We start from the raw sequence: 25,243 nt of genomic DNA, 5'->3' as shown, positions 1-25,243 counted from the left end.
GAAACAGGATTTCATACTCTTAAATGAACAAAGTATAAGGAATGACAGGCTCCGTTGCTCAGAACAGCTGTGCCCTGTTTCAGGGCCAGAACCTGCTGCCTTCTTTCTCTCCACTCCAGAGGGAACCTGATCCAAATTATACTTTACAAGGAGAGTTCATTTCACAGAGCTTCACTGTCCTGTTCCCCATGTTTCACATGAAGGGCCCTCCTGAGACTTCAGAGAGCTTCCTTAAATTCTTGCTGTGGTGAAGTCATATATCGGTGACTCAATGTGACGTAGGATTTTTCTCTAACCATAAACTTGGTGTCCAATTCTTGGCTCTTTGATATCTGACCGTGGAGAGTAGAAAGGTTGCTCAAGGAACCTGACATTTGCTTCCTCAACAGAAGTGGATATGAAGATTCAAGTTTGAATTGCTAGAAAGCCATAATGGGTGGCTTTCAGGGACAGTGTGAAAGAGGATTTGGGGTGGTTCAAAGAGCCTCAGAGAACCTGGACAATTGACCTGGGGATAGCAACCGCAAGCAACAACAACAAGAAGAACAAATAAGAAACCCTGTCCCAAACAAGCTGGAAGGTGAAGACAGACAACAGAAGTGTCCAGTAGCCCACACTCACACATACACCATATACAGATTTCTCCAGAATTCAATTTTATTTCACATGGATGAAAACAGAAAAACGTGACATTTTCCCACATCATAGCACAGGAACTCAATGGAATATATCTTACTCCAAGTAAAACTTTACTACAGTATAACTGAAGTAAGATTTTTGTTCTTCAAAGTAAAGCAAAATAGCAAATTATTGTTTAAAATTGTTTTAAATCCAAACATAAGCATTTGGCTTTATTATTAACATCCTATCTAATCCATACCAAATGATCCCCATATCAGTTAATAAAGATGTTTCTTAGAATGGTCTTGGTCAGTTTGAAAATAGCAGGAAAAGCAACAGTTCAAAAATAACCATAATTTTGCAACATATTCAACTGTGTGGTAACTATACACACACACACACACACACACACACACACACACACACACACATTATTTGTAATACATAATATATATGGTCCTAATCAGTCTTTTTTACCCATATTAATTTAAAATAGTTTTCACCAATTTTCTGGACAAGTTGATGATTTAAAATCAAGTAATAGCTATTTTAATGTTTGCCCAGGAGACTAATTCTCAAAAATTCCTTTACCTAAGATGAAATTTCAAATTAGTTTGTTATCAGATAAAACAAAAGTTTCCAATTACTTATCTTGAACGATGTTTGATTTCAGACAAAACATATGTACAGAAAATATAAACTTAAACTCTTCTGTAAGATATAAAACTCTTTTAGAAATTAGACTTCAAGACTGGTCTTAAGTATTTATGAACATGCCAAGATATTATTTACCTTTTTAGTTTTTTAAAGAAAAATGAAACCACAAAATTATTACCAGGACTGAAAATTCTAATAACTCTACCATCTAATGTTGGAATAAGATGCTTTATTTGGACTCCCATCTAGACCAGAGGTGAGTGCCTGGGTGATAGTCAGAGAGGCAACTGTGCCTGGGTCCCACCGCTGGACACAGGCCACCTTGGGAGGATCTGACCAACTTGGCCCCAGTTGCCTGCCAATTGGCAGGCCCTTCGGGAAGGCTCCCCTTTTCCAAGACTGCAGGCAGACACTGCAGTCTCCACACCCTGCCCCCACACCCATTTGCCCAAGACCCCAGCCACTTCCTGAGAATCAGAGACCAGCCCCCAGCTTCCATCCTGCCCTGGAACTCCCATCTGGACCAGAGACCAGAGGAACTCCCATCTGGACAAGAGGAGCTCCCATCTGGACAAAATAAGGAGACACAAGAGTCCAACCCCCGAGCTCCTATCCAGCCAGCATTCTCATCTGGACCAGTGTTCCCATCTGGCCCAGAGCTTCCATCTGGACCAGAGAGAGGCTCCCTAAATCTAACAACTCTCTCTGGACCAAGTACACTGATAAGATCAAGAACAAACACAAGAGGAGATGGGCAGATGTCAAAGCAGAAGTACATACAACAAAATACAGAGCAATAGAGCATCACCAGAATCTAGGCCTTCTCCAATAGCTAGACCTGAACATCACAAAAGGGAAGAAGAAGAAGAAGAAGAAGAAGAAGAAGAAGAAGAAGAAGAAGAAGAAGGAGAAAACAACCTTATAAGTAACATCATGAATAGGCTAGAGCCTTATATAGAAGAAATAAAATATAAAGTGGAGGAACAGACAAACAAAAAATGGGAAGAACACTATAAAAAAAAAACTAGAGGAAAGGACAATTAAAGCAGAAGTAAAAAAATAAATCCTTGAATGAAAATCATGAAAAAGCAAGGGAGACAATCCAAGACCTGAAGAGGGAAATAGAAAAAATGAAGAAGACACTAGCAGAAGGAATGTTGGAAATAGAAAATTTGAGTAAACAAACAGGAACTTCAGAGGGAAGTATAACCAAGAGAATGCAAGAGATGGAAGAGAGGATCTCTGGTGTTGAAGATACGGTAGAAGAAATAGATTCATCAGTCAAAGAAAACACTAAAACCAACAAAGTCATGACCCAAAATGTCCAAGAAATTCGGGACACCATGAAAAGACCAAACCTACGAATAATAGGGATAGAGGAAGGAGAAGAATACCAACTCAAAGGCACAGAAATATATTTAACAAGATCATAGAAGAAAACTTTCCCAACTTAAAGAGGGAAATGCCTATGAAGATACAAGAAGCCTATAGAACACCAAACAGACTAGACCCCCAAAAAAGTCCCCTCGCCACATAATAATTAAACAACTAAACATACAGAATAAAGAAAGAATATTAAGGGCAGCAAAAGAAAAAGGCGAAGTGACTTATAAAGGCAAACCCATCCGAATAACACCTGATTTCTTGATGGAGACTTTGAAAGCCAGAAGGACCTGGACAGATATAATGCAGACACTAAGAGACCATGGATGCCAGCCTAGACTAATATACCCAGCAAAACTTTCAATCATCATAGATGGAGTGAACAAGACCTTCCAAGACAAAACCAGATTTAAACAATACTTATCCACAAACCCAGCCCTACAGAAAGCACTAGAAGGAAAATTCCAACCTAAGGAAGGCAGATACACCCATGAAAACACAGGCAATAGATAACACCACAGCAGTAAACCCCAAAGAAGAGAAGTAAACAAACACTACCACCAAAAAATAAAAATAATAACAGGAACGAACAATCACTGGTCATTAATATCCCTTAATATCAATGGACTTAATTCACCTATAAAAAGACACAGATTAACAGAATGGATACGAAAACAGGACCCATCTTTCTGCTGCATACAAGAAACACACCTCAAATTCAAAGACAGACACCTCCTAAGAATAAAAGGCTGGGAAAAGACTTTCCAATCAAATGGTCTTAATAAGCAAGCTGGTGTGGCCATCTTAATATCCAGCAAAATAGAATTCAAAATAAAATCAATCAAAAGAGATGATGAAGGACATGAAGGACATTACATACTCATCACAGGAAAGATCCACCAAGATGAAGTTTCAGTTCTGAACATTTATGGTCCAAACACAAGGGCACCCACATATGTAAAAGAAACATTACTAAAGCTTAAATCACATGTAAAACCCCACACATTAATAGTGGGAGACTTCAACACCCCACTTTCACCTCTGGACATATCGGCCAAATTGAAACTTAACAGAGACATAATGGACTTAACTGATGTTATGGCACAAATGGACTTAATCGATATCTACAGAACATTCCATCCAAACAAAAAAGAATATACCTTCTTCTCAGCACCCCATGGAACCTTCTCTAAAAACGACCACATACTTGGCCACAAACCAAATCTCAACAGATACAAAACAATTGGAATAACCCACTGTGTTCTATCAGACCACCATGGTTTAAAGTTAGATTTAAAAAAAAAAAAAACCAAAAAAACAAACAAACAAACAAAAAAAAAACACTACAGAAATCCTACAATTTCATAGAAACCGAACAATGCTCAACTGCATCACCAATGGGTTAAGGAAGAAATAAAGAAAGAAATTAAAGACTTCCTGGAGATCAATGAAAATGAATACACCACATACCCAAACTTATGGGATACTATGAAAGCAGTGCTAAGAGGGAAATTTATAGCACTGAATGCCCACATAAAGAAGCTGGAGAAATCTCATGCTAGTGACCTGACAGCACACCTGAAAGTCCTTGAACAGGAAGAAGCAAAGTCTCCCAGGAGGAACAGACGCCAGGAAATTATCAAATTGAGAGCTGAAATCAATAAAACAGAAATAAAGATAACAATACAAAGGATTAATGAAACAAAGAGTTGGTTCTTTGAGAAGATCAACAAGATAGACAAGCCCTTATCCAAACTAACCAAAAGACAGAGAGGGCATCCAAATTAACAAAATCAGAAATGAAAAGGGGGACATAACAACAGACAATGAGAAAATCCAGAGAATCATCAGGTTATACTTCAAAAACCTCTGCTCCACAAAACTGGAAAATCTAAAAGAAATGGATAATTTTAAGGATAGGTACCACATACCTAAGTTAAATCAAGACCAGATAAACCATTTAAATAGTCCAATAACCCCTAAGGAAATAGAATCAGTCATTAAAATTCTCCCAACCAAAAAAAGCCCTGGACCTGATGGTTTCACTGCAGAATTCTACCAGATCTTCAAAGAAGACTTAATACCAATACTCTTTAAATTGTTCCACACAATAGAAGAAGAAGGCATATTACCAAACTCCTTCTATGAGGCTACAATTACCCTGATTCCCAAACCAAACAAAGATGCAACAAAGAAAGAGAACTACAGACCAATCTCCCTCATGAACATTGATGCAAAAATACTCAATAAAATACTGGCAAACAGACTCCAAAAACACATCAAAACAATTATCCACCATGATCAGGTAGGCTTCATCCCAGGGATGCAAGGGTGGTTCAACATACGAAAGTCTGTCAATGTAATACACCATATAAACAAACTCAAGGAAAAAAACCACATGATCACCTCACTAGATGCAGAAAAGGCATTTGACAAAATCCAACACCCCTTCATGATAAAGGTCTTGGAGCGATCAGGAATACAGGGAACATACCTAAACATAATAAAGGCAATCTACAGTAAGCCAACAGCCAACATCAAATTAAATGGAGAGAAACTCAAAGCAATACCACTAAAATCAGGAACAAGACAAGGCTGTCCCCCTATCCCCACACTTATTCAATACAGTACTTGAAGTTCTAGCCAGAGCTATAAGACAACATAAAGAGATTAAATGGATACAAATTGGAAAGGAAGAAGTCAAGCTCTCCCTATTTGCAGATGACATGATAGTATACATGAGTGACCCCAAAAATTCAACCAAAGAACTGATACAGCTAATAAAAACCTTCAGCAACATTACAGGATACAAGATCAACTCAAAAAAATCAGAAGCCCTTCTATATACAGTAGACAAATAGGCTGAGAAGGAAATCAGAGATACATCACCCTTTACAATAGCCACAAATGTTATAAAATACCTTGGGGTTACTCTAACTAAGCATGTGAAGGACCTATATGACAAGAACTTTAAGTCCCTGAAAAAAGAAATTAAAGAAGATGTCAGAAAATGGAAAGATCTCCCATGCTCATGGATAGGCAGGATTAACATAGTAATAATGGCGATCTTACCAAAAGCAATCTACAGATTCAATGCAATTCCCATCAAATTACCAACGTAATTCTTCACAGATCTGGAAAGAATAATACTCAACTTCATATGGAAAAACAAAACAACCCAGGATAGCCAAAAGAATCCTGAACAAAAAAACAACCTCTGGAGGCATCACAATCCCCAACCTCAAGCTCTACTATAGAGCTACTGTAATAAAAACAGCTTGGTCCTGGCATAAAAACCAACATGTGGACCAATGGAATCGACTTGAAGACCCTGACATTAACCTGCACACCTATGATCATAGAATTTTTGACAAAGAAGCCAAAAATGTACAATGGAAAAAAGAAAGCATCTTCAACAAATGGTGCTGGCATAACTGGATGTCAATGTGTAGACGGCTGCAAATAGATCCATATCTGTCACCGTGCACAAAACTTAAGTCCAAGTGGATCAAAGACCTCAACATAAATCCAGTTACTCTGAACCTGATAGTAGAGAAATTAGGAAGTAGTCTTGAATGCATTGGCACCAGTGATCACTTTCTAAATATAACACCAGTAGCACAGACACTGAGAGAAACAATCAATCAATGGGACCTGTTGAAACTGAGAAGCTTTTGTAGAGCAAAGGACATGGTCAAGAAGACAAAGCGACAGCCTACAGAATGGGAAAAGGTCTTCACCAACCCCACATCTGACAGAGGGCTGATATCCAGAATATATAAAGAACTTTAGAAATTAGACATCAAAATGCCCAACGGTCCAATTAAAAAATGGGCTATAGAACTAAACAGAGAATTCTCCACAGAGGAAGTACAAATGGCTGAAAGACATTTAAGGAATTGCTCAACATCCCTAATTATCCAGGAAATACAAATCAAAATGACTCTGAGATACCATCTTACACCTGTCAGAATGGCTAAGATCAAAAGCACAGAAGACAGCTTATGCTGGAGAGGATGTGGAGCAAGGGGAACTCTCCTCCACTGCTGGTGGGAATATAAGCTTGTACAGCCACTTTGGAAATCAATATGGCGCTTCCTTAGAAAATTGGGAATCCATCTCCCCCAAGACCCAGCTGTAGCACTCTTGGGCATATACCCAAGGTATGCTCAATCATACCACAAGGGCATTTGCTCAGCTATGTTCGTATCAGCTTTGTTTGTAATAGCCAGAACCTGGAAACAACCTAGATGCCCTTCAACTGAAGAATGGATAAAGAAAATACGGTACATATACACAGTGGAGTACTACTCAACAGAGAAAAACAATGACATCATGAGGTTTGCAGGCAAATGGATGGATCTAGAAAAAATCATCCTGAGTGAGGTAACCCAGACTCAGAAGGATGAACATGCTATGTACTCACTCATAGGAGGATACTAGATGTAAAACAAAGATGACTAGACTGCTACACAACTCCAGGGAGGCTACCTAGAAAATGGGACCCAAGAAAGACCCAAGGATCACCCAATGACAGAGAAATGGATAAGATCTACACGAACAACCTGGACGACAGTGGGAGTAATGAAGGGCAAGATTTGAGGGAAAGAAAGCTTAGGGGAGCAGGAGATCCCAGCTGGATCAAGAACAGAAAGGGAGAATGAGGAATAACAGACCATGATAAATGAAGACCACATGAGACCAGGAATAGGCAGAGTGCTGGAGAGGTCCCCAGAAATCCACAATTATATATCTTCTGTAGTCTGATGGCAATGGTCGAGAGAAAGCCTGATCTGACCTAGTCTGGTGATCAGATGGCCAAACATCCTAACAGTTGTCTTGGAACTCTCATCCAATAACTGATGGAAGTGGATGCAGAGATCCTCAGCCAGGCCCCAGGTGGAGCTCCAGGTGTCCAACTGTCGAGAAAGAGGATGGTCTGCAAGAGCGTGAATTGTTGAATCCAAGATTGCAAAAAGCACAGGGACAAATAGCCAAATGAATGGAAGCACATGAATTATGAACCAAAGGCTATGGAGCCCCCAGCTAGATCAGGCCCTCTGGATAAGTGAGACCATTGAATAGCTTGATCTGTTTGGGAGGCATACAGTCTGTGGGACCAGGATTTGTCCTTAGAGCATGAGCTGGCTGTTTGAAACCTTGGGCTTATACATGGACACTTTGCTCAGTCTGGAAGGAGGTGAGAGGACCTGCCTGTACTGAATCTACCAGGTTTAAATGAATCCCCAGGGGTGCCTTGAACCTGGAGGACATGGGAATGGAGGGGATGGGCTGGGGGGAAGGCGGGGATGGGGGCGGGAGGGGGGAGGACATGGCTGCTGTATAAAATTTAAAACACATAATAATAAAGAAAAAAATTATTTATTAAAAAAACTTTAAAAAAACAAAAAAAGATGCTGTATTTGAAATACATAAACTTAAGTAATATTTGTTTTCTTTGCACATTACCTAGATTTGAAATACCCTATGTCTATGTTTCAAAATGTGAAATTATAGTGTGTATTGATAGGTTTTTATTGTGGCAGAGAGGCAATATTAGTCTTCTATGGAAAATCAAGAAAGAAAGAACCCATTTTTTTTTCTTATTTGGAAGTAGAAAAATTAAATAGAAGAAAAAGAAAAGCCTGATGCCCCCAATAAAGGGGCGATTAGTTGAAGAGAGCAGCATTACTTTTTTGACACTTAAAAGCATTATCCCTGGTATCAGGTATAACAGAATACCATCTAATTCCTGGTGTTACAGTCACATATGTATATGCACGCATGTAAAAATACAGGCACTGAATGTCAAGTAGACACCTCATTCAGAGCATTAGCAGATCACTTACATCCTAACAGCTTGTTTAGACTTGAACAAATTATCAGTGAGCAAACCAGTAATTTCTAAATAATGGAATAAAACTCTGGCTGTGGTATTTTATATCGCTGAATTAATTTGAGGGGGAAAAGCTAGATGCTTCACTTCATCTATTTTAATACTGGTACATTCTGGATTGTATAATACAAATTCAGGTATAGAAGCTTAAGAGGATCTTATATTTTCTATGAGGGAAACATCATTTAGTCTGTACATTGGTGTGTATTTGTAAAACATTTTAACTATGCAAACATTAGAAGTTTTATGATCAGGAATGGGAAAAGGTTTACACTCTACTACAATGATGTTGGTGGAGGTCTACACAAAGTCTCTTAGAGATGTCAATCAATTGGAGGTAGGAGTTTAATCAATGAATTGCTGCAGACATGAGCTGTGCATCATGTCTTCATAGATTTTAAAAATTTATTTGGCTAGACTCACCAATGATTTTAGTTTGTCAACAGTAAGAGAACCAAACATTCAGGGAACTACCGGGTCACATCTTCATGGCACTGGAGAATAGGAATATCTCTGTAAGCTCTCTGGATAAGACCCTGTGGAAATGAATCCCAAAGTGGAAGCCAGCGACCGAGAGAGCAGTGTTGCTGGCCAGTTTCTGCTGTGTGGTAAAAGCAGTGTATAAAGAGTGCCTCCCTGAGACATTCCCCCCAAAATAATTCTGCTAGAAAGAATTCCAGTCTTCATCTCTTGATTTATAAAAGCTTTTACATTTTCTGCTGCCTCTTTAGTTCCATATTTATCCTCCTGGGAATCTGGTGAAAGTCCAATAATATCAAACCAAGAAAGCATAGCCATATTCAAATTTAATGTAATAAGCATAACAGGCACATGTGGACAGATGCATTTCATGTGGGAACTTTTGATACCTGCAAAGCCTTCTGCCCATCCATGCCCAGTAATTCACATTTTGTGAAGGAAAATTACCACAGTGGTGGCCTTCTAGGCAGCGGGCAGTGTAGTGGACATGTTTTTGCCACACATCCATGGGCTGGCGAACAGCACCCACCATATAAAAAAAAGTAATGGATTACTTTTAATTATTTACTTTTATTGAAAATAGGTTTTTTTCTCACATAATATATGTATGAGCACCATTTCCTGCTACTCCTCTTAATTTCTCCTCACCTCACCTGCCATCCAGACCCACCCCCTCAGATAGTGACTTAAGGTCCACTCCACAGGATGGAGTAGTTTGTTTCCCCAATGAATCTCCATTGGAGAAAACTAAATTTTTATTTGTAAGTGGTTATCAATTAGAGTCGATTCTGGATTAGGGATGGGGTTCTGTTTCCAGTCCTCCTTTCAGTTCTAGGACCCCATCTGGTGTAGACCTGTGCAGGCCCTCTGCATGCTTCCCCCAGTCTCTATGAGTTCCTATGTGCATTGATTCTGTTGATTTGGAGGGCCTTATTTTCTTTCTTTTTAAAAATTTTTAATGTCTTTTATGTGCATTGGTGTTTCTGCTTGCATGTATGTCTATGTGTGGGTGTCTGATCCCCTGGAACCAGAGTTTCAGACAGTTGTGAGATGCCGTGTAGGTCCTGGGAATTGAACCAGGGTCCTCTGGAAAAGCAGTAGTGCTCTCAACCTCTGATACTTTAATTGAAAGGCCTGTGGTAGGGTCTTTATATGCCCAACATCACCAATTCTTTAAGTAGTCCCAAAGAGGCCTTGATTTCTTGGTGTCCTCCATCCCCTCTGACTGTTACACTCTTTCTGCCTTGTTTTTGACCGTTTTTCTGAGCCCTGAGTAGATGGGTTTGATGGAGACACCCGAATTAGGGCTAACTGTTCCAAGGTCTCTCACTCTCTGCATAATTTCTGGCAATGGGTATTTGTTCCCATCTGCTGCAGGAGGAAGCTTCTCTGATGATGGCTGAGCAAGGTACTGATCTATGAGTATGGCAGAATGTCATTAGGTGTCATGCTACCTTTGGGAGGGTATAGAACAGTAATACTTGGTTTTACTGTAGGTTCTCTGAGCTATCTAGTCTCTGATTCTTGGTCACCCAAGCAGTGTCAGTTATGGGTTTCATGCTGTGGAGCGGACCTTACGTCAAGTCAGATATTGGTTGGTTACTCCCACAAACTTTGTGCTAACATTGCACCAGCATATTTTGCAGTCAGGACACCGTTGTAGACCAAAGGGTCTCTGTGGCTGGACTGGAGTAGAGAGTGTGGAGAGCGACCAATGTTCTTGGTTATTGAAACTTAATAAATGAAGTTAATATTGATACAGAGTTCAAAAATAATTCTTAGGAATAAAGATGCCATATTTACAGTTTTCTAATAAGAAATCATTGCCCTTCTCATTCGATTGTGTAGCATTTTCATCCCTAGACTAAGTACCTTACCAGCACCAGGCAATACTTCAAGTAACACATTTCCAAACCCTTCACGGAGTTTAGCATCCAGTGAGCTATTCTGATTCGTATTTTTTTGAATCTCTTTTTGTAGTTGGCTTATCTCTGAATCCATTGCTTCACATTTCCTTTTAAATCCCTCATTAAGCATGTCTTCTTGGATCTATAAAAAGAAAATACACTTGGAAAACCATGCATATTGAAGGTCGGGGGTTGACACTTGCAGTTTAAGTAGTTAAGGACACGTGTCTATCACTCTACCAAAACGTGATGAATTTGCATGATTCCTAGTTTAGGAGAAATGGCCCAAACAAGCTGTATCCTGTGATTCCTTCAGCACCATTCACAAGAGTGGAGATGTCAGACAAGGAAACTAAACACTATCCCTCTGATCAGTCCTGGGGCCCACAGCGTCTCACCTTCAACTTGTGTGCTAGCATCTCCTCTTGCTCTCTCAGAAGGTTCTTCCTCTCAGTCTCCATCTTCTCGTGCAGTTGGGCCATGTTTTCCTTGTAGCTTCTCTCCTGAGCCTCCATCACTTGCTGCATTTCCATCTGTTTCTGTCTCAGCAGCTCCTGCTCCTGTTCTGCCGCCTCCTTCTGAGCCCGCTCAGCTGTCCACAAGGGTTTGAGAGAACCAAAACACAGCAGTCAGGATGGAGCTCTCCTTTCTTGGGCTCAGAGACACAGCTGATTTTGAAAAATGCAAGAGGGAAGTCTGAATCCTACTCCCCATATTTCCAGAGCATATTTTGGAATGATGCTAGAAGGCACTTGCAACACTAGCTGAGTGGCACCATCCTGCCTTCTTAATTTTGGATTAGCAGAGTGTGCAATCTATGTAGGAAGGTCTTCCTGACAGTAAGTCAGCAGGCTTAGCAGAAGCCTACCCATCCCTGTGAGAGCCAACTCCTCCCATATACCTTCCATGGCCTTCTGTCGATCAGTGAGGGCTTTGTCTGACTGCAAGATGGAGTCCTCTATGGTAACCTGAGACTGTAGGAAGCTCTGAAGAACATGATTTGCCTGGAGAAACAAGAAAGTGAAATTTTCAGGTCACAAGTCCTGTACAGTGTCTCATCCTTCTTAAGAGCCTGTTTCCTTCCCTTTCACAGTAGTAGTTCAGATCTCTTCTGTAACTCTTGAAAACCTTATGTGGCAACCCTCTCTCAAATCTCTCTTTCTGGATAGTGTTCCATTTCTCAGCCCAGGTTACGGTCCTGGAGACCTAGGCAGATCCTCACAACTGCGCTCTCCGTTGTTTAATACATTCACACACTTCCTATCCGCTAGAGTCCTTGTTGTGCTTTTATTGTCTGGGTAGGCACCCATTGATAATCCATCTTTGCTCTGCATCTTCTTTCAGAGGAAGCTTCACTAAGCTGTCTTCTGAAGTTTGCATGGCTGCTAAATACACTGAGCTGCCCTATCTGTTCTTCTGGGGCATGACCATATATCAGAATCTCAGCCATCCCATTTCATAACTCTTAAATGTGCACAATAGCAGTACCTTATTATACCCTTATTCTGAGGATTGAATTGTAACTTCCAAAGTGGCATGAACTTTCAAGTTACTGATGGTATCTGTCATATAATGGAAAGTATTAAAATCTGGGCATGGTGGTTGATTTCTGTAATCCCAGCACTGGGGAAGCTAAGGTTTCCAGATTGCAAGTTCAGTGACAGTCTGGCCTTGTTATACCAGGAATCCATTTCAAAACAATACAAAGGGAAATAGAATCTAAAAAGAGGGTGTTGGCTATGTGAACATTATTATTATTGCAACCACCATGATAGTAATTGCACCATTATTTCTGCTTTCTGTTTGTGCCAGGATAGTTCTTACTCTAATGTATCCAACTGACTATTTGTGAGGCAACAGCATCAGTATCTCATGGACAAATATGTCTTTGATCTTCAAATCTCACTATTTAGGTTAGAAAAAATTGCCTTGTTTAATCAATGGAAAAGTTACTATGCTCTAGTTAGGATTAGAGGAGTATGAGGAAAAGACTAATTTTATGACTTCATTGAAAAAGAGAAGGATAGAGAGATATAGGGGATATTTTCATCATATCATATATGTGTGTATGTGTATGAAAATTTCTTAATGTAACACAGTATCAAGTACAGTATATAAAATGAAATATATATACAATGAAATTTTACATAAATACATAAAAATAATAACTCTGGATGCAAAAACGTTGGAAATGCATAGATAGACATGTTCAGCCATCTCCTCATGAACAGTTCAATTCTAAGGAGGAAGGATTCTTCCTGGTAACCCTGAGACCCACCTCCCTGTTGCTCATTCCTCACCTTTACTCCCTTCCTGGGCACTTTCTCATAGCCCTGCTCAACCTTCCTCCTGGCTTCTAAGTAGAGGCTGTGCCCACCAGGCACAGAGAAAGCTCCACGTGAGATGCTCTCCCTGAGGGGTTCTGCCAGCTTCTCCAGCTCAGCCTGGCAGTGACTGAGAGATGCTGCTTCATTCCGTCGCATGAAATCTTCCTTCCTTTCCTCTATGACAGCCTGCCAGGGAATTGTAGAGATACAAGAAATGGAAGCGGTTAGAAAACAGTTCCAGCTATGATACTGGGGGAAGTAATAGACTTGGATATGGAAATTACACCATAAATCAGGCAACTCTGTTCAGTACCATGTCTGAGTAACTGTATGAGTAACCATGGAAATTCCGTGCCCTTCCATGGCCAGGCTCATTGTGAAATAATAAAGTCTAGCTGCAGGACCTTTGGCTCTTCCAGCAACAGTGAGATTAATAGCAAACAATTCACCAGCTGAAAAATGGGACATGGTTGGCAGGAGCATTTCCTCCAAGAATTAATATGGAGGAAAATATATCTATAAAAGAACAACTCACACAGCGACTGGGACTTTGTATAGGTTCATGAGCCCTTCATCCCCTCCATGGAGAATACGGGTGTGTGGACATACAATAATTATAAATTACAGTCCAGGGGATTCTCCTGCTTGAGTCATGAGGCTTTCCAGAGCTTTTAGGTGAACTCAGTTTACATCTTCCTTCTGTCTCTTGAGCAGAGCATTCCAGCCTCCCTGCACTATGCTTATAATCTACAAAACTGAGTTAATGCATATGTGCTTTTCTGTGTTGACACATTCATTCAACATTCTTGTGCACTGATTAAAAAGTAATCAAGTCCCTCACTTTTGATCCTGTGGAACCCTCTCACTCACAAGAATCCAGATGAATGAAAAGGTCAAAATCAACACTCCTAAATGTGGGTATCAAGAATAAAAAAACAAGAGACACAGACACAGTACCACCAACTTCTTCTGGAATTCTTGGTTATCGTCCTTAAAGGAGTGCTCCATGAAGACAGCAAGGGCTTCCTTCTCACAGGCTGTGTGCCCCTCCAGCAGCTCCTGGAGTGTGTCTGTGGGGAGGCTCACTTGCTGGGCCATCTGTTCACTGTAGTGGTCAACCGCCCTCTGCACAGCTGCAGAGTTCTCATGCTCGGCCAGAGTGGTCACTGCATTCTCCAAACAAGGAACTGCTCCACTATTGATGGAATTTACATAGGTCATCACCAAAGTTGCCAGTCCTGACCAAGGCAGGGAATTTAAGGTTACTATCAAGCTAACCTTTTGTTAATTTCACATGATTCATGAATCATCAATGAAGTATTAAATTACTTAGGCAATAAAATTTCATGTATGAGAGGAAAGCCTATTTTGTTGGACCCTGCCTCAAATGAAAGTGATAATGTTTTTAAAAAAAAGCATTCAAGAATTTCAAGACAGTAACAGAACATTATGTAAGAGGAGCAGCTCTTTTGAGTATGGGCTTCATGTGACTGTACAAAGCCATGTCATTGAAGGACAGGTGTATATAAGACAATAGTTAATTTGTGTTGGGTTTGTGTGTGTATGATTGCATGTATTTGTGTGTGTGTGTGTGTGTGTGTGTGTGTGTGTGTGTGTGTAGAGGCCAAATGACAACGATTGTTGCCTCATTTTAATTTTATATTTCACTGAGACAAAGTCTCTCACTGGCTGGAAGTAGGCAAGACTGTCTGGGCAGCAAGCCCCAATAATCCGCCTGCCTCTACTTCTCCAGTTACAGGTGTGCATCACCACTCTAAACACTTTTAGGTGAATTCTGGGCATTGAACTCTTGCTTGCAAGCTAAGCACTTTCCTGACCAAACTATCTCCTGAGTCCAAAACCAGTGAATTTTTGTCTCAAACTCTAACGAACTTTTAGGAACCTTAGTATCTCACATACTTCAGAACTGTCTTTTCTAACCAGACAAGCACTTGTGTCCCTGCACATTACTTCCCTCTTTAACCTCAGTCTTGCTTCTTTGATCATTAGACATTTCTTAAGATGTATTAACTTTTAATAAAGCCTATGTAGAGAGGTAATATTTAAGAAAGACAAAATTTTCTGAGTAGCATGAACAGCTGTTTCTCTATATTCATATAAGATACTAATGTTTTATCAAAGTTTTACAACACACAATTTCAAAGTAGAGAGGTATTCCCTGGAGCATGAGTAACTCACGGTTTCCATTGACAATGATTCCCTCTTTCAAGGTCTTGGCCTTTGCACTGGAGAAGATGTGAGAGCAGAATGCTTTCGATTGCCATTGGAAATTTTGATCCAACTGGTCTTCTGGCATTTCCTCAACATGGACTAAGAGTTCTTTTTCTTTTGTAGGTCGATCAAAAACAAAACATTTCCGTTTTGGAAAGAAATGCCTGATGCATTCCCTAGGCATGTTAGAACATTGAGCTTTGAGACCCCTGCCTGTAAAATATATAAAGGAAATTTGTTCTTTGAAAGGACAGCCTTCAGGCTAAGAATCTGGTGTTTTCATTTCCAGCAAGCTTAGGATAACAGCTGGTCTTCTATCCCTACATCCCCTGCAATCCACCCACATGGCTCTTCATTTGAGCATCTAAGACAATGATAAATCCATTTATGCTGGAAAGTGAAGGGAGGGCAATGAAGCAATTATGAAGAGAAAAAGGACCAGTTATCCATGGGATGAGGGCAACTAATCTTTGGTCTTCCTAGCATTTGCTCCAGACCCCAGTGGATTAAGAATTTCACAAACATTTACTAGACAATTAACTAATGAAACCAAAGTGTTAGAAGAAGTTTTCTGACTTTCCTATATCCTTGTGAGAAATGAAATTTGGATCTTAAAACAAAGTGATGCAATAAATAATAAGATGCAACCCGGAAAAATGAAAGATGACATATGATATCAGGTTAGGACAGAAAAACACAAATATCAGCTTCCTGTAGATATAACCATAGATACATTAGGAAATTCTGTGCCTTAACAATTATGATATATTCACTTAATATAATATAAGGACCTCCTCTTCTCTTTCTTAAATCAGAATCTGTTAGTCTTGACTGAGAATTAAAGCAATTCTCTGGCAAACAGGTATTCAATAAATGCTTGTTGAGAGAAAAAAAGGAAGGAATGAATAAAATTACAGAGAAACCTCTCTCAACAGCTAAATATTGTATATATATATATATATATATATATATATATATATATATATATATACTGACAAATATATTAACTGTGAGGCTGTCAAGAGAGGAGGAGGATGTTATAAGAAACACAAAAGATTTGGGTTTTATTGAAAGGAAAATCAATGTTTTTTTTAACTATTCATAATATATACTTTTTCTGAAAAATCTTAAGTAGCCAAATACTAATAAGATATACTGTACAAAAGAATTACAATTTGGAGTAGATCATTTCATGTGAATATACATATATATATATATATATATATATATATATATATAGAGAGAGAGAGAGAGAGAGAGAGAGAGAGAGAGTTTATATATATTCATATATATGGTTGGGATATATATATATATTGTTAAGGTTAAACTAAAATATATATCTACATATTATCTATAACATGTATTGTGTGCATGTGTGTATGTGTGTGGGGAGCGAGAGAGAGAGAACAGAAATTCTTTATAAGGAGCAAAACGTGTCGGGTATGGACATTATAGAATGTATTAACATCCAAATAACATTTTCACTATTAATTAATTTAAGATCATTTGGTCCAATGTTTATGCCTCATTGTTTCCATTGCATTTAAACTCCAGCAGGTAAAAACTTTCCAGGATAATAACCATGGAAAATGTTCACCAAATGCATTTCAGTTATTGGTTTATCACTGGCTTAGAGTTCAAGTCAGGATGAAAGCAACATTTATACCAAATACTGAATGAGACAGTTACAGCCTCCCCTCCCAAGCCAGGCTCTGATACCTGGAATCAGCTTCAGGGCATTCTCCAGGTACTCATCTGCTGTGATGTTACGTCCATGCAACTTCAGCTCCAGAACAAAATCCCGAACAGTCCAGACAAAGTCTGGAAAGAAACTCACGAACTCACAGGAGTCATCCATTTCTTCAGATCCTGATGTGGATTTTGCCCTGATCAGCTCCGTCAGTTCAGTGACATAGCTGGGACCCTAGCTAAGGAATCAAAGGCAGCATTCTACCTTCCCCAGGTTTCTCCTGCAAACCCATCTTACAAGCACCCTCTTTTGTTCCACATACCTTCTTCCTAAGTCCTAAGAACTGAGTCACATAAGCAGTATTCCCAATTGTCACCCTTAAATTAACAAAATATGGCACTTCGGTCCTGGGAAGGATACTGCAGCTGCTCCAGGGCCTGGTGGTTGATGGTGCTCATGCTGTTGTAGACAAAGGTGCTGCTTAGAAGCACGGCCAGGGCGAAGATCCATGAGTCATTCTTAGGGTCCCCCTGGAAGTCACATGGGGACAGGGGACTTCAGAATCTGACCTCCAGTCTTTCTCTTGTTTATCTGCTGCTTAAGCAGTAATACAGCAGAATAGAAGGATGAAGAAGAATGTTTTGAAGAATAAAAAAATCTTATTTCCTTTTCAATATTGAAACTGATCTTCCCAGTTTCCATAACCAAAATCAATGACACTGTCAAACTATGCAAAATGTTTGCTATAGTGATTAAGCACAGTGAATGCAATATATCAACATGCCATTTAATTAACAGGTTATCAATTATGTCATATTAGAGGCAAGAATGTTCACTCAAATTCAACAACTATTCATAAAACATCTACAAAATATCAGGTACTACACTGAGCTGTGTAAATACAAATTTTCATATAACAATAGGGATAGGCAGACCTGTAAATATAGAAATACAACCATGATGATTCATTTGTACCAAAAGTAGAATAGAATTCTAGTATATGAAGAAAAATGATTAATTTTAATAAGTGCAAGAAGGGCTATGTAACTTCAAAGTACTGTGACTGTGTAAATAGAATATGATGGCTATGGTAGAAAAATCAGCTTCTCTTTAAATACTTGCTAGTAGATGTAGTTGTAGATTTAAATAAATTACACATGTGGGAAGATAAATACTCAGTAAATAAAAAAATATTATAAAGCACAGGTCATGTAAGTGCCTTGCACACCTATTTGTTTGGCTGAAGCAGTGGCCATTTGGAAGTTGGAAGTTGAAACTGGAAGTAAGGTTTAAGGTAAGATGTGATGCGTGAAAGTCAGGCAAATAGAATTAGATGCTACCCAAACCTACAAACTCCAGAGTCGCTGGGTTGTTCTCTATCATCAAGGTATGCTCTAGTGTCTCTCCACTGCTCATGTGCAGCACATGGACTTGGTTCTTATTAGACCTGATGCAGCAGGCAGGAAATGTTTGATATTCTGGGGATGACTTCTTTTCAATTCCCTATTTTGATATTTCTAAAAATGCTGAATTTGGATCAATAGAAGCAGAGCTTAGGTCAGACAGCAACTTGCTTCTACAAGAATTCATCTTGGTTTAATATGAGGTTGGTTACTGAGAATTTTATTACCCATAATGAAATCTTTACCCGTACATCCATAGTAATAGATATCCAAGGCTATTTCTACTACTTACAAATTAGATTCACAGTTCAATGGCCTCAGCAGTGACAGCTCACCTTCAGAAAGCATTATCCCATGAGATAACTTCATTAGTTGTCTACTTCTATGAACCTACAGCAAGCACCTTGTGCCGATCTCACAGTGTACATCTGCTTCCTCCTGGACTAATGAGCCTGTGCCTTGTACTGCAGTATAGTATGAAACCCTGGAATTCAGCTCCTCCATACATATTTACTGAACTGTATTATTCAAGCAAGAGCAAAGATAAGACTATTCTCTATTACAACAAAGTCTTTGAGTTTATCAAAAGAGTACATTCCCTAAGGGAAGCAGCTTAGTCTCCTCATCAATAACTTGTTTGCAATTCTTGGAACCAACACAGAAGTTGAACTAAAACTGCAATCAAATGGTACACAAAGAATCAAGACCAGCCCCCTTAACTCTCCAACTTACCTTTTCCACATCACCTAGACCTTCTGTATCCAGAAGCACGAGTTTGAATTGTGGCTTGGTGGGGTGAGGCACACACCACATCCAGATTCCCTTAGTCTCAGACCTCACTGTAGTGCCCAGACTGAAGCCTGCAACAGGGAATAAGAAAGTGAGCACAATATGAATCCTTAGAATTTAGGAGGCAGAGGTTCTACCACAATGGTACTGAGCTGATTCAGATACCAGATATTAGGAGGAAAATAGCCACTGCATGTTCTTTATAGGAAGAGGAAAGTAGTGGGACCAGAGTAGATTGAATGACTAGGTTTTAAAAGACTTAAGCATACATTTTACAAAATAAGACAGGCAAATTGCAAGACATTAAGAGCTGTCTCACCTTGTCTATAAGCTAAAGGCACTCACCACATTAGGAAAAACTAAAATCAGATGGAACATTTGTAAGGAAGTTGCAGAATTCTCTCCTGCTGTTAATAAACAAGTGAACTACATCTACACATGAAGTTTGAAAAGTAATTTGATGTCATCAGGAAACACTGAGCATGCAAATGTCCTGAAATCTAGATTCACTTCTGATTATGTTATACTAAGAGACGTTTGTGCAAAAATGTTCCAACATAAAGACAAGCTTGTGTGGGAAAGCCTTGTCCTCCAAAATTAGCTCTGCAAAGAAATCAGTGTTCACCACAACAAATGTTATTTTCACATATTGACATACTATGAAACTTTTTAAGTAATTTAAAAATACCTATGACAAGCTAGATGAATTTTATAAATTTATGAGCAAAAGAAACTAGAGACATCAGAATACATCCAACACACATGTATCCAATACATTACAATAGACATATATGCTTTATATAAATATATATATATATACTCATTAATAAGTTTAAAAGTGGGCCAAAGTGGACTGATTTTTATGGATGTATATTTAGATTCTATAACTGTTTTTTGTAAATCAGTGGGGGAAGTTTCATGAAAATAAGCATAATGATGAACTTTGGGAGAGTATAAGATAATACGAATAAAGTATTTGGATGCTAACAAAGTTTTATATTTTGACCTGGTCAGTAGAAAAATAATTATTTTTATTAATTATGCCATACACTGTGTTTTATGTAATTGTGTGTGTGTGTGTGTGTGTGTGTGTGTGTGTGTGTGTGTTAGATTTCACATATTTGAAAAGGCTTAGGAGAGAAACATGTATATAGTTACTAAAATGTTGTGATAAAATAGGGCAGAAAAATAAAAAGACAACTCAAATAGGATATGGCGTAAACTCAAATCCTCCCTCTCCTTTTCCTCCTTTATTTCTCCCTCCCACTCTCCTTCCATTGCTCTCATCTTTCCCTGCCTCACAGAGTAATGTTTTCAAAGTCTATTACCCACTCTTCCTTTCCCCTTCCTTTCTTGCTTCCTCCCTCCATCCCATCTCCATTATTTTAATAAACAATATACAGTTAATTGCATTTGCATTGACTCCATAGCAAAACTAAGATGAGAGAAAGGAGAACATGATGGTGATTGATCTGAGCAGGAGAGAATGATCAGTTTGCATTGTCAGTGATGCCAGGCAAATGGCCTCTGTTCTTGTGGCTGAGGACAACACTCACCGTGGTTCTGTCCTGCCAGGCGGTTCATCAGGTAGGACTTTCCTGTACGGTAGAGTCCTACAATGGCCACCACCACCACAGGCTGAGCAATCTTCTCAAGGATCTTTACTGCTTTGGGATTCACCTTCAGCTCTTCATTCTCATTTTCCACTAGACAGATAGGAGCCTCCATACTGGTACCAGATGCCATGGTAACCTGCAAACCCAAAAAACTTTCTCAGTAGAGTATGAGATCTCCAGGCCACCTCTAGTGCCAGGTCAATTAGCATGTATTTATACAATGTGTGCATCAATTTAAGTTTTGGTTTGGGGGTTATTTTATCTTTGTTGTGGTTGCATTTCGGTAAAAATGTCTCAGGAATCTCTCTGGAATAAGCACTCCAAAACCAATGAGAGTGGAAGAAAGGAGACGTATTCATTTACCAATGGACCAAAGCCAGAATGGTCCTGAAGGCTTCTGTCTGGAGTCTAGTGTGCATTTATATTTTATACTCCAAGACCACAAGGTGTGGCAACCAAGCAAGCAAGGGCATTTTTTTCCCCCAGAAGCACACGTGGCAGTTACTTTTTGCTTTACAAACATATTGTTACACTTGATAGGTGTAAGCTTTTGTGGTCAGGTTAAGGGCTACAACCTATTGTGTTTTAGCTATTTCTCTAGGTCATTCTATTCCTGTGAGCAAAGTAATGTCTTGCTTGGTAACAAGCATGGTGCTTTAAGTCAATCTAATAATTGGTCTTTTTCACCTTATTCTACTTCAACAAAGTGTTATGTATGTAGCCCAGGCTAGCATCAAACTTTCTATGTACCATAGACTGGCCTTGAACACCCAGTCCTGCCACAGACTCTTTGGCTTCTGATATTACATGCATGCATCATCATACCCGGCTTTCTAATTATGATTTTTTTCTTGTGGGACAGGGTCTTTCTTACATTTTAGGTTTTGTTTTTTGTTACTGGTGGGAGGGTGTTTATGAGGGGGTAGGATCCCACCAAGCCCAGGATGGCTTCTTATTTTTTTTAATTTTATTTATTTATTTGTGATTTACTTATTTATTTGTTTATGTTGCAGCAGAGGCTGATCTTAAACTACCAATTCTGCTGCTTCCACTTCCATTCGTATGCTGCCAGGGCTTCTTCATAAGCACTAGGCAAGCACTCTCCTAACTGAGATCAGCCCCAGGACCTTCGACTTACTTTCTGTACAATAATAAGTGACAAGTTTGTGACCTGACAGTGGCAACTCGTCATCCCCATTGGCTTCATGCCCATGATATTGAAGATGACACGTGAATATTATTTCTCTCCAGTGGCTAATTTCTCTGAAAATACATTCTAATTAATAAATACTTCTGTGGACAAAGCTGTGAAGGCGGTATCATACCTGTATTATCTCTTAAGGAATCCTGTGTGTTAAAACTGTTGCCTTTTCTTTTCACATGTGTTGGAGGCCATACACACATGCTAAATGAATGTTTAGAGAGCCTTCAAGTTACTCAGTAGAGCAGAGAAGAAACACCAATCTTCTCATTTCCCTTTTATAAGCCTACCTCCAAAATTTCCCTGTCAGAATCAACTTCCCCAATTCAGATTTCTAAACTAATAAATTTCTTAATCGAGAAGTACCAAATGGTCTCTATTGATTAGTGACATGTCATTACGATATAAAGTGCAATCTGACTGAGTGCTGTGGGTCTTGAGGTATCAACTTAAAAACTATAGTGTTTCTTTGCCTAACATCAATTTAGAGTAGAAATTTCAGCTCACCTTAAATTTAACATTACCTTAATGATCAGTTAGTTCTATATTAGAAAAATACTGATGAACATGTCATTTTTTTTCTTCCTGCTTCCATTCAGGACTGAATTACTATTACAGTTACAATGCTTCGAATCCACACTAAATAAGTAGAACTGCATAGCTCCGATTAAATCATGTAAATCGTCCGTAGTTTCCAAAAGTAGCTTGAGCCACACAGAAGACAGTTAAAAACGCCTCGGCCCTAGATTTTTCACAAGTCCCCAAAGTCCCCAAAGCTGTCTGAAACTGTTCTTGGATGGACGACGACACCCTTTGAAACAAGACAACAAGGGGGTCGGATTTTACTGCCGTTTTTAACCTTTGACTGAGAAGAGTGTGACTGATTCCACACCACAGGGCGCAAAAGTGCAGCTGGTATCACAGAGATGCTCCAAACCCGTGTTGGGGATTCAGTCTGTCTGACATGACATGACATGGCTCTATTTTCCGCTTCTTCAATTTCAGGCGAAACACAGGGAGGGTGCAACCAAGCCCTGTGGTGGATGAGGAAGAAGCTCTGTCTGGAGCCTAGGGTTAAGTCTCGGTAGTAGAAGGGAATTCGCCCCTCTATGGTGGAAGACCTGCTCAGGACTGCGCAGCTCGGGCTGATATTCCCGTTGGAACCGCGCATCCCTCCCCCACATGCCTGGCTATGGCTGATCCACCACGCCTCCTGCGCCAAGCAGCCCTGTCCGCATGCTCTGAGGCTACGAGCGCCTCTTGTCACCTTGGCCCACCCGCCAGAGTCACCTTGCACTCTGCTTGGAGTTTGCACCCTGGGACCTCGGGACTTTGCTGGTAGCCCCTTGGGAATGTGTACATTGAATACCGAGTCTCGCAGGGAACTCACCTGACTGCGCCGCCGCCGCTGGACGATTCTCTGCTACCCTGCCTGGCTCAGAACCTTTAGGTTTGCTGCTGTGTCTGGTTCCTCCCTAAAGATCTATTCTTTAAAACATTAGAGTCAAACAGGATATTGCACCCATCCTGTTGTGGTGATAAAGAACTGAAATTGAAACTAAATTGACTTGTTTATGCTTGCTTTCTGGATTTGCACAGTTTCCAGGAAAGAAAACAGAATCTGTGACAGCCAAGTTCAAAGTTCCCTGCCAGATGGTCAGAGGAAAATGAAAACAATTTGGGGATTCTCCAAACATTGACTTTTATTGGGCAATAACAAACTGTTACAACAGGAATATGCCAGCTCCTGCCACAGTGAGAGATTAGCTTATTCAAAGAAAATGATGCAAATGGATTTTTTTTTAACTTAAAAGTTTTCAGCCCATACATGATATTAATACTGTAGATATTAATGGGGTAAAGGATGTTTCCATGCATGCATACAAACTGTATATGTCATATGTGATGTGTGGTGTAGATTGAGTTAACATAGTTACCTCTTCGAGCAGTTAACATTTCTTTTTGAGAATAAACAACAGAGTGAGCTGCATGTAATCTTTGGTTGGTTAAGTGTCTTGGTGCATTTCATTTTAGGGTGATTTTGTGATTGGGATGTAACCTCATGTTGGGTTGAAGAGCATATATCTTCAGACCAGAATAGTAACGTGCCTGTGTTTGATGTCTCCCTAGGGTTCCCTGGACATCCTTACTGAGCTAGGTAGGACATGGGGCTAGGGCAGGCATGAGAACCGTCCCTTCATATATCTTAAGGTGACCTTGCAATTGGAAATGTGGGTTTGATTCCCATCTGTTAGTTAACTGGAGTAAAATTAGCCCATCGAACAATGGAAACTGGGAACTCTATAGAATACTAGTTGTTAGACACAAGGCTAGGATATGAATGCATTTGTTTGCAGTAAGACAGGGTGAATTAGGCAAATCTGAGGAAAAAAATACCAGTTTTACAGCTTTCATTTAAAAAGCTATTTTTATGATGCTTTTTTTCAAGACCAAATGGATCTATTTCAGATTGACTGGATTACTGCAGCAAGATGGCAGAAACTACAGAAATATGAGACTAAGACCCTGTTCAATTGGAGCTCAATGAAATCTTCCTGAAATCACCAGAATAGAATGACCCAGCACGTGGGAAGTACAGTAATCAAGTGAGTTCAAGGACTTCAGCAGAATCCAGACTGATCTCAGACTTCAATGAGCCATTGTGTTCCAGCATCGTCTCCTGCTCTTGGGTGGTTTTCCTTTCCTCTCTATTTCCTCCTTCCTTTGGTCAATACTTACCTTGCACTTCCCCCTTTTGCTGCCCACAGCCTACTCCTGCTTCACTTCCCTTGTTTGCAGTTTCTGTCAGTGTCTCCTTCATGGCTCATTTGGTGCTATGCAGAGGCCGTGGAGACAGAAGACAACAGACTGCCTGGGATATTTTCTCCTGAGCCATCAAGAGCTGATTTTGCAATGTGGTGGGAAAGGCCCTTCTCAGCTGACATCTAACCACAGCTACACTTGTTAGTTTTCAGACTCAGCAGAGCGTGCATTCCACAGAAAGAGAGGAATGCCTTTAGTTATAGGAAATTCCTCCCATC

The 25,243-nt window shown here is 39.7% G+C and overlaps 1 protein-coding gene and 1 pseudogene across 1 annotated transcript; both read right to left on the bottom strand.

The window, feature by feature from the left end:
* Nucleotides 1-8,147: 8,147 nt before the first annotated feature.
* On the bottom strand, nucleotides 8,148-9,759 carry LOC118586029 (annotated as a pseudogene).
* A 674-nt stretch (nucleotides 9,760-10,433) lies between these two features.
* Nucleotides 10,434-23,784, bottom strand: LOC118585773 (guanylate-binding protein 4-like). The gene is made up of 11 exons (XM_036190688.1): nucleotides 23,593-23,784; nucleotides 20,942-21,137; nucleotides 19,329-19,456; nucleotides 17,614-17,723; nucleotides 17,223-17,419; nucleotides 15,471-15,716; nucleotides 14,229-14,509; nucleotides 13,245-13,457; nucleotides 11,846-11,948; nucleotides 11,343-11,536; nucleotides 10,434-11,086 (listed from the first exon to the last, which is right to left on the bottom strand). Exons 2-11 carry the CDS (start codon nucleotides 21,129-21,131, stop codon nucleotides 10,847-10,849), a joined length of 1,902 nt encoding a protein of 633 aa, XP_036046581.1. The 5' UTR covers nucleotides 21,132-21,137; nucleotides 23,593-23,784; the 3' UTR covers nucleotides 10,434-10,846.
* Nucleotides 23,785-25,243: the final 1,459 nt, after the last annotated feature.

Source organism: Onychomys torridus, chromosome 6 (assembly GCF_903995425.1).
Source record: "Onychomys torridus chromosome 6, mOncTor1.1, whole genome shotgun sequence".
NCBI lineage: Eukaryota > Metazoa > Chordata > Mammalia > Rodentia > Cricetidae > Onychomys > Onychomys torridus.
Note: the sequence above shows the minus strand (reverse complement) of the source record. Positions and strands in the feature narration are given on the sequence as shown.

Coding starts and splice junctions, on each gene's coding strand:
- LOC118585773 (XM_036190688.1), bottom strand. CDS start 21,131: ATGGCATCTGGTACCAGTATGGAGGCTCCTATCTGTCTAGTGGAAAAT. Junction 15,717..17,222: donor TGCCCTGAAGCTGATTCCAG/GTATCAGAGCCT, acceptor TATATTTTACAG/GCAGGGGTCTCAAAGCTCAA. Junction 14,510..15,470: donor AATCATTGTCAATGGAAACC/GTGAGTTACTCA, acceptor TGCCTTGGTCAG/GACTGGCAACTTTGGTGATG.